The sequence below is a fragment of the Rana temporaria genome, chromosome 2 (genome assembly GCF_905171775.1).
Source record: "Rana temporaria chromosome 2, aRanTem1.1, whole genome shotgun sequence".
NCBI lineage: Eukaryota > Metazoa > Chordata > Amphibia > Anura > Ranidae > Rana > Rana temporaria.
The window spans coordinates 404,255,804-404,266,422 of NC_053490.1; the positions used below are offsets into that span (position 1 = coordinate 404,255,804).

Consider the following 10,619-nt stretch of genomic DNA (forward strand, 5'->3'; position numbering starts at 1 on the left):
GCCAAAAGGGGAGCATGTCTTCTTTTTCCTCGATGGGAATGGAGAAACTTGCCTTGTCGAGTTCCTCGACAGCCTAACAAGGAACTCGACGAGGAAAACGATGTGTTTCACCCGTCGAGTTCCTCGGTCGTGTGTACGAGGCTTCAGAGTTTAGATAGAGAACATGGTCTATTTTACTCCAATGGAATTCCGTCGGAATTCCGATGTGAGTTTGGTCAGACAAAAGTCCGATCGTGTGTACAGGGCTTTATAGGTGCCTATCTTCTATTTTATACTCAGTTGTGACATGATGCTACTCTTATATCAAGACATCGCTTGTATATCAAGTCAAAATGTATTAAAAATGTTTGCTTGTCTTGCAAAACTCTCTCAAACCAAGGTTTTACTGTACGTTCTTCATAAGTGGTAAACATTAACACTGGATCAAGTTTAATGACACTTTTTTTATGGGAAAAAAAATCTTATGTTATTTCCAAAGTATATGAACGCTTTCTATACAGTCCGAATATTTCCTGTATCCAAGTAGACTTGTGCAGCTATTGGTTATTAGAGGATTGTTTTCTAGCAAACATTGGCCAAGATCTGTGTAAACGAAGAGTTAATTCATAATAGTTCATCCATATTCCATTCAAATGCCTCGTTCTTAATTCCATCACAGTTTACAGATACACTTCCAAAACTACTTAAGGAGGAAAAGCTTGCAGACCTTTCCACCTCTCTGGAAGTCCTACTGGTATAGTCAGAAAATACAGAATCATTTGAACTTTTTGGATAAACGATGTTGTGAGAAAGTTGAGGTAGCTTATGGGCAAGGAAAAAGATCCCACTCAAGAAATACAAGACGGCAGATAAAATCCCCAGGCTAATGGCAGCACCGACTTCCTGTTTCTGAGGACTGGAAGGCATATAATATGTGCTGGGGAAATTAATACTAAAATTGCTGACGACAGAGTGCATATTCCAAGCCACCGGAATAAGAATGACAATACTGGTAAATATGTACAAAATTCCGCCCAATGTAAACCAATGAAGAATCCCGTCGATTTGGCTCGTCCCATGATAGACCTGTTTAAGTCCAAAGACAGAAATGGCTTTTCCCAATGCCCCAAGGATTGTAGCCGTCAACATAAAACCCTGTGCCACAAATATTTCACGTGGCACAAAAGAGTCTGCCACGCTGTATTCTTGACAGTACATGTATTTTTGGTTTGGAGACACCAAGATGTGACTGAAGAAACACGTCCGCCAGATGCCAACCCAAGCAATGCCAGAGGTAATAACAGTGTGGTTGGCCACATACCACACCCTCCATTGCATAAGTCCTGTGGCGATGGAGCCCAAAATCCAGCCTACCGTAGCAAAAGCAAATGCTCCAAGTTGAAGGTGAGCTGTGTTAGCCAGGTACGACATGACCCAGCGATTCCCACCTCTATTCTATGGCCACCTCATCTCAGTCATCTATCGGTGATCACTGAAAGAGAAGTAAAATAAAGAACAAATGAACGAATAGATAAAAGCACCAGGTAATAATATATCTAAGAGAGAAAAGGCAATTTATGTGAAGTTACCTCTTCTCCTGTGCTGGCTGCTCTGTTAAATACTGCTGTCTGTGAATTCTTTTACCACAATATACACAAATCTGTAAAGCAGGCTGACACCCTAGTTGCCAAGAAACTGGAACCTGCACAGTATACAGGCACCCTTGTCACCCTGCAGCATTTAGATACAAGATTACTTATGTTTTCAATAACATGGCAACTGTGCACGCTTCACACCTTCTGTCAGTGTCTTGAACATGTATCTCATGTTTTAATCATACATACTACTCCTATTTCCAGTGCTTTGTATCCTTTTAGTATTCGAAAGGGGAAATTACATAAGAAAGAAATTGTGTAATGTTAAAGAACCCATTAGTTTGCCTTTATTATTATTATTATTATTATTATTATTATTATTATTATTATCATTTTTATCGATATTTTAATATGCAAAAATGTTTTTTTTTTTTTTGCTAAACAAACGTAAAAAGACAGATAATTTTTTTTGTTTTAAATAAGTAATTTTTCTCCTTCACTGATATGCTGCACTGATGGGCACTGATGAGGCTGCACTGATATGTGGCACTGATAGGCAGCACTGATGGTCACTGATAGGTGACACTGATGGGCATTGATAGGTGGCACTGATAAGCGGCACTGATTGGCATCACTGATGGGCTCTGATTGGTAGCACTGGTATGCACTGATTGTCAGCACTGATGGGCACTGATTGTCAGCACTGATGGGCACTATTGGGGCTGAACTGATTGTGAGTGCAGATGTCCCCTGCGTGGATTTAACGGTTTTCGACTCTCCTCACAAGCAGTCATTGTGAGAGTAGGTTTGCTGATAACCGCCAAATCCTGTTTACATCCGTGATCAGCTGTAATTGGGCACAGATAATCAAGTGGTAAAGAGCCGAAGGATGCAGCAATCACAGATCACTGCCAATGCATGCCGCAGGCAAAGTGTGGTCACGCTGTAGCTGTTATTCGGCTATAGCGCCGTAGGGGTTAAACATACTTAAGTGGTTGAAAAAGGCAGAAGGCTTTTATTAATCTTAATGCATTCTCTGCATTAAAATAAAAAAAAAAACATTTTGTTCAGCTTCCCCCCCAAATACTTTACTGAACTTCTTACTGCAAAACCCCAGGTCAGAAGGGACTATTATGCAAGTATTCCTATGATCTAATTGTTTAACTGCAGCTGCTGATTGTATATCTAAATCCTTGTGGCAAACAGAGTATCTCTGCCCTGTCCTTGTTATTATTTCACATGCACAGTGCCAGATAGCTAGGTCTGTGCCACTGTATGTGTAGTGGTCAGTCATCCTCCAGTACAGGGGTCTCCAAACTTTTCAAACAAAGGGCCACTTTATTGTCTTTCAGACTTTAGGAGGGCCGGATTGTGGCCAGCGGGGGCAGAAAATGTCCCAGGTCCAGCACCGGTGAGATTAAATGTGGCCTCAGGGTTGGTGGTCAGTAGGAGGAGGAGTAGGAATCCTATCAGTAGGTGGAATAGTATCCCATCATTGATATCAGTAGAAGAAATGGTGCCCTCTTGTTGGTGTCAGTGGAAGGAATAGTACCCCAAGGGCCGCATAAAGGCTAGCAAAGGGCCACATCTGGCCCTCAGGACGCAGTTTGGAGACCCCTGAGCTAGAGCTACAGAACATATCCAGTAAAAAAAAAGAATAACATCATTTCTAAGTAATGTACATGTTAATAATAACAGATAATGTTCTGTTAACTATTTCTTGAGAACAGTTGCCTTTTTTTTAGAATGAATTAGTCACCTACTATTGCTTATCAGAATATTTTAAGAGTACACAGTCGTTTTTTCCAATGGGAAGGAGTCCGGGAAGCTATACTGCTGGAAATCTATGAAGACTGAATTTGAGAAACCGTGTCCAATGTCTATATTTCCAGTTTAGTAAAGTATAGTCAATGCTATAATTACAGTAAAGACAAACTTATGTCAAAGTTAAATAAACCAAAACCTCAACCTCTTTCGCTTGCATATCTAGTGTAACTATGTATTAAGAATCAGCTTATGTGATGTACTGTGATTATGGTCACCACTCCTTGCACAATAACTGTATTTTAATCTCCACATTTTGTCATTCCAGAGACATTGTGGTAGGCTATAATGGATCTCTGTCTTCTCAAATCCATTTATTTTCCTGCTTACTATATTTATTGGAAGGCAGCTAGCAAATACAAATCCTACAGGCATCATTCCTTTTTGAACTGCCATGTTATGGTTTAGGAATTCTTAAACAGAGCCAAATTTTTTTGAGCAAATCATATAGTCTATAGGAGTGTAGAGAGGGGAAAATGCTCCTCTTGTTTATTATCATCATCATGAAAGTTTAGGTGTATTTTGAAAGAGAAATGTTAAAGGGGACCTTTGTCCTAAATGTCTAAGGCCTCGTACACACGACAGAGTTTCTCGGCAGAATTCACAGAGAAACTCGGTCAAAACCCGGATTCTGCCGAGAAACTCTGTCGTCTGTACACTTTTGGCTCGATGGAGCCGCCGAGGAACTCGTCGAGAAAATAGAGGACATGTTCTCTATTTTCTCGTTGTTCTATGGGAGAAGGCGTCCCGCCGAGCTCCTCGGCGGCTTCATCCCTGAACTCACCGAGGAACTCGACGTGTTTGGCACGTCGAGTTCCTCGGCCGTGTGTACGGGGCCTAACATGGATTAAGCACAGTTAGACTCTAAGCACATTTTTTATGTTTTGTTCTGATATTTTCTCACTGTGATGGGTGAAAATTGAGCCTCCGTCTAGAGCAGGGGTGGGCAATTATTTTTTCGATGGGGCCACATGAGAAACTAAAAATATTTTGGAGGGCCGGGCCAAAAGGCTAAACTCAATACTGCATAAAATCAATTGTATTTCTTTATAAAAAGCAGTAAATATCATTGTTGGAAAACTGGTACGAGTACTTGTTATAGACATGGCACAGGAGGGGGACAGAGGCTGGGGACATGACACAGGAGGGGGACAGAGGCTGGGGACATGGCACAGGAGGGGGACAGAGGCTGGGGACATGGCACAGGAGGGGGACAGAGGCTGGGGACATGACACAGGAGGGGACAGAGGCTGGGGACATGACACAGGAGGGGGACAGAGGCTGGGGACATGACACAGGAGGGGGACAGACGCTGGGGACATGACACAGGAGGGGGACAGACGCTGGGGACATGGCACAGGAGGGGGACAGAGGCTGGGGACATGGCACAGGAGGGGGACAGAGGCTGGGGACATGAAACAGGAGGGGGACAGAGGCTGGGGACATGACACAGGAGGGGGACAGAGGCTGGGGACATGACACAGGAGGGGGACAGAGGCTGGGGACATGACACAAGAGGGGGACAGAGGCTGGGGACATGACACAGGAGGGGGACAGACGCTGGGGACATGACACAGGAGAGGACAGACGCTGGGGACAGGACACAAGAGGGGGACAGAGGCTGGGGACATGACACAGGAGGGGGACAGACGCTGGGGACATGACACAGGAGGGAGACAGACGCTGGGGACATGACACAGGAGGGAGACAGACGCTGGGGACATGACACAGGAGGGGGACAGACGCTGGGGACATGACACAGGAGGGGGACAGACGCTGGGGACATGACACAGGAGGGGGACAGACGCTGGGGACATGACACAGGAGGGGGACAGACGCTGGGGACATGACACAGGAGGGAGACAGACGCTGGGGACATGACACAGGAGGGGGACAGAGGCTGGGGACAGGCAGCCACTGTTTAATCAATAACAATTGATTAAACAGTGGCTGCATGTGATGGCACAGTGGCTGCGTGTGATGGCACAGTGGTTGCGTTTGATGGGCACAGTGGCGACAATTGATGGCACAGTGGCTGCGTGTGATGGGCACAGTGGCAACAATTGATGGCACAGTGACTGCGTGTGTTGGCACAGTGGCTGCATGTGATGGCACAGTGGCTGCGTTTGATGGGCACAGTGGCTGCGTGTGATTGGCACAGTGGCTGCGTTTGATGGGCAGAGTGGCTGCGTGTTATTGGCACAGTGGCTGCGTGTGATTGGCACAGTGGCTGCGTTTGATGGGCACAGTGGCTGTGTGTGATTGGCACAGTGGCTGCGTTTGATGGGCACAGTGGCTGCGTGTGATTGGCACAGTGGCTGCGTGTGATTGGCACAGTGGCTGCGTGTGATTGGCACAGTGGCTGCGTGTGATTGGCACAGTGGCTGCATGTGATTGGCACAGTGGCTGTGTTTGGGAACAGTGGCAACAATTGATTGCACAGTGGCTGCGTGTGATTGGCACAGTGGCTGCGTTTGATTGGCACAGTGGCTGCGTTTGATTGGCACAGTGGCTGCGTGTGATTGGCACAGTGGCTGCGTGTGATTGGCACAGTGGCTGCGTGTGATTGGCACAGTGGCTGCATGTGATTGGCACAGTGGCTGTGTTTGGGAACAGTGGCAACAATTGATTGCACAGTGGCTGCGTGTGATTGGCACAGTGGCTGCGTTTGATGGGCACAGTGGCTGCGTGTGATTGGCACAGTGGCTGCGTGTGATTGGCACAGTGGCTGCATGTGATTGGCACAGTGGCTGCGTTTGATGGGCACAGTGGCTGCATGTGATTGGCACAGTGGCTGCGTTTGATGGGCAGAGTGGCTGCGTGTTATTGGCACAGTGGCTGCGTGTGATTGGCACAGTGGCTGCGTGTGATTGGCACAGTGGCTGCGTGTGATTGGCACAGTGGCTGCATGTGATTGGCACAGTGGCTGTGTTTGGGAACAGTGGCAACAATTGATTGCACAGTGGCTGCGTTTGATGGGAACAGTGGCTGCGTTTGATGGGAACAGTGGCTGCGTTTGATGGGAACAGTGGCTGCGTGTGATTGGCACAGTGGCTACGTGTGATTGGCACAGTGGCTGCGTGTGATTGGCACAGTGGCGACAATTTATGGTGGCACAGTGGCTGCGTGTGTTGGCACAAGTGGCAGCATGTGTTGGCACAAGTGGCTGCATGTGTTGGCACAAGTGGCTGCGTGTGATGGGCACAGTGACCCCTCCCGGCCCTGCCTACTGTTATCACCGCGGCGGGGAACATTACAGACAGCGGTCGTTCGAACAGCTGTTTTCCCCGCTGCGCATAGACACTCCCCCTTGAAAGGATCTGTCCAATCACGAGCAAGGGGGAGTGTCTATGTGACTCCCCCTTGCTCGCGATTGGACAGATCCGTCCAAGGGGGAGTGTCTATGCCATAGACACTCCCCCTTGGACGGATCTGTCCAATCGCGAGCAAGGGGGAGTGTCTATGTGACTCCCCCTTGCTCGCGAATGGACAGATCCGTCCAAGGGGGAGTGTCTATGCGCAGCGGGGAAAACAGCTGTTCAAACGAACGCTGTCTGTAATGTTCCCCGCCGCGGGGGTGGGCCGGATTAAAAGGTCCGCCGGGCCGTATACGGCCCGCGGGCCGTAGTTTGCCCAGGTCTGGTCTAGAGTCAGGGCCATCATTGGTAATTAACATTTTGTTCCATAAGGCAACAGGAGTTTTATTTATTTTATGTTGCTTTTTTTTGCTCCCTTGGAAACACTTTTCTTGCTGTCATACCACAATTCTCTCTCCAGCCACAATGACATGGAAATATGGCTATATGCTTCGCGTAATCCATATCTCCTGTGTTAAAAAGCACCCATTTCGTCTAATGGTATAATGCATCTTACTATTTCCCGCACATCCCCAAGTAAACAGACATGACCACAGCTTATGTCCTCAGCACCATCCTCTTCTGGCCTCTACCCAGCACAGCACTTGGTCTTTATTCAAACACAACAAAAGCAATGACAAACAGGGAGTGATGGCCCCAACAGCCAATCGATTCCTCCATGGAAAATTACCTCACAGGATCTGACCTCACAGGATATGAATGTCAACAAAGAAAATCCTTCCAACGTGATGAGTTTATACAACAACCAATGAATAATGGCTAGGGGAGTCTTATGGGTGTGTCTGGGCAGGGACAGTGTGTATGTTTTAAACATGGACGCTATCCCTGACTATAACAATTCAAAAGCTCCCGTTTTACCGTTGGTAGGAATCCTTATTCTGCGTTGTTCAGAGAACAACGTATACCCGGATTATACTACCGTTCCTGATCTGCAGGGGCACGTCACGGCCTCCCGAATGTGTTAATCAGGCACACAGGGGTGACATGAGCATACATCCGCCTATAACTGATAATGTCTTTGCAGAGTGAACACATCCCCCTCAGACGAATGTTCTGTGCATTGCACAGGGGCCCTTTCGCTGGTGGACATATCCCCACTCTGAAAAACACCTCTCTCCAACCTCAGAAAGTTTTCCACTACCAGACGGGACTCAACCAGCGTCAGTCTGCCTCAGTCAGCTCTTTAGAGCGGGCCGCGGGAGTACTAACACTGGGAGACACTATGACAATACATAATAAATACATCTTCATAAAATTTCCACAACAACTAAATGGCGTTGGGAGAATTTTTCTGCTGTGTTCTGTGTGTTTTACCCGGAATATATGAACCTGCATACCTTGTATTCCTATCATGCTTCTGGTGTCCCCTCCTACTTGGTGGGAGGCTTGCCAGCAGTTGCAGCAAGAAAGCAATTTGCGCCAAATGGGGTGTGTGCAGTAGCGCATGTGACCTTGCGATGCTTGTCCACGCCTGTGCGTGCAGCGCTTGGCGCGAATCATTCTATTTGAACTGTTAGTGCACCTTGCATCGGTGCTGTCTGATCTTCAGCTCCCTGTTTCCCTTGTTCCCATTATCTGCTTTGTACTTTGACCTCCTGACTTGTTACTTAGATTTTCCCTTAGTCTTCCGCCTGCACCTGACCTCGGCTGGCCTTGACCCTGAACCCGCCTGTTCCTCTGTACCTCGTTTCCTGACCGTTGCTAACCCTACCTGTGACCTGACCAATCTGCTTGCTCCTGCTCAGCATCACTCATCTGTGTACCTGTCTGCCTGCCTGCTGCCAAGTGAGTCTTCATCCCTTCTGCATCTGGATCCAGAGCCGCTTTTCCTGCAAATACCCGCCAGGCTCTCATACCACTCCGCACTCTCGTGCCTTCTGTCTACACTACCAGGGGCCGCGAGTCGGACACGTACGGGGGAGACCTTGCTCTGCTCCATTGAGCTCGTCGGTCAGTTTTGTAAGATTGGCTGTGGATGGTCCATGGACGCTTCTAGGCTGCCCAACCTGCTGTCTCAGGGTCCAATATTCCACCCTACCTTACGGTCGCTAAATTTGTTATTGAAGACAGGAGGTTGATGGATCGGGGAGCCTCAGGCCTGGTTATTTCTAAGCTGGTAAACGCAAGGAAGGCGGTTACTAGGAGTATCTGTTGCAGAGTCTGGAATTCATATATTGCCTGGTGTGAAGCTAGAAGATGGCATCCCAGGAAATATGTGATTGCAAGAATTATTTTTTCTCCAATCAGGCATGGATATGAAGTTGGCCTGGGAACAATTAAAGGTAAAATTTGGGCCTTATCTATATTTTTTCAAAGGCCTATTGTTTTACACTACTTTATTCAGTCTTTTTTGCAGGGGGTGATTCGATTGGTCCCTCCTGTCAAACCTTCTGTGTGTCCTTTTGGAACTAGAATTTAGTTTTGTCTCTGTTACCAAAACAGCCATTTGAACCTGTTTGCAAGATTTAATCAACTCCTTTGACACAGAAATTATCCTTTTTAATTGCTATCACATTGGGAAGAAGGGTGTTAGAATTAGCGGCCCTTTCTTTTAAAGAGCCATTTTTTGTCTTACACCAGGACAGGGCGGTGCTGCGCCCTCTTTCTTTCATTTTGCCTAAGGTACTTTCTGGTTTCCATTTGAACCAGGACAGCGTTCTACCTTTCTTTTTTCCACAGCCACATACAGCCGCGGAAAAGGTGCTGCATTCCTTGAAAGTAGTGCAAGCTGTCAAAGTTTATCTGAAGAGGTTAGCATGGTTCAGGAAATTAGATTCCTTTTTTGTGTTGCCAGAAGGGGACAGTTGCATCTGAGTCATCTATCTCCCACTGAATTTGTCAATTGGTGATTCAGGCCTATGGTTAAAGGGTAGAGCTCCTCATTTTCTGGTTAGAGCACATTCTACCAGGGGGTAGGAGCCCCATGGGCGAGTCGCCATTAAGTGTCAGTGGCCCTGATCTGCAAGGCCGTACCTGGTCTTCAGTACATATGTTCACAAAGTTCTACCACATGGATGTTAGATCTGCAGAGGATACTGGATTTGGCCATAGTGTCTTACAGGCTGTGGTAAAGGTTCTCGATTGCTGATGGTTCTTGTGATGGTGTCTCCCTCCCCTCATTGGGATTGCTCTGGGACATCTCAGATAGTAATGTTCATAGACTGCGCTGTGCCCCGTGATGTACGATAAAGGAAATTGGATTTTTTTCTACATACAGTACTTACATGTAAAATCCATTTATTGGGGTACATAATGGGACACAGAGGTCCCTCCCCTCTTTTTGAAAATTCATTGCTTGCTACAAAACTGAGATACTTCCGGTATGGGAGGGGTTATATAGAGGGGGACTTTCTGTCTGTTTGGTCTGCCAGTGTCCATTCATCTATAGGTGACGCATAACCCAGATAGTAATGTTTAGAGCCTGCCCTGTGTCCCGTGATGTACTTCAAGAAAGGGATTTTACAGGTAAGTATGAAGAAAAAAAATCTAATTTTTAGAGTAAATAAAGGGAATAAGGCCACTCAGCACGGGTAAGTGAAAAATATCAAATCAATTAATATTTTCTTTTCTTTGCAGAGTTCAGCAATAATGTGGCAAAATGATTTGCAACAAAGTACCTTCAGAATATATTTTTTTATTAGGAGTAGCAGGGTATTTTGACACTTGTGATTGTACCTAGGCATTATTCATTATTCTATCTATACAGGAGACAATATCAGAGGCATATCCTTTTCACTTGTGCTTCTTATTATTGCCTTACATTAATGTCGTCAGAAGAGATGAACTAGGAATAGCAAGACCTGTCTGAGGACAGCTTATACCTTCACCAACATGACAGCTGTCT

At 46.5% G+C, this 10,619-nt stretch overlaps 1 protein-coding gene across 1 annotated transcript; it reads right to left on the minus strand.

Moving 5' to 3' along the window:
- Positions 1 to 315: 315 nt before the first annotated feature.
- Positions 316 to 1,670, minus strand: CLDN34 (claudin 34). Its single transcript, XM_040339670.1, has 2 exons — positions 1,569 to 1,670; positions 316 to 1,471 (listed from the first exon to the last, which is right to left on the minus strand). Exon 2 carries the CDS (start codon positions 1,408 to 1,410, stop codon positions 604 to 606), a length of 807 nt encoding a protein of 268 aa, XP_040195604.1. The 5' UTR covers positions 1,411 to 1,471; positions 1,569 to 1,670; the 3' UTR covers positions 316 to 603.
- Between the last annotated feature and the right edge of the window lie 8,949 nt (positions 1,671 to 10,619).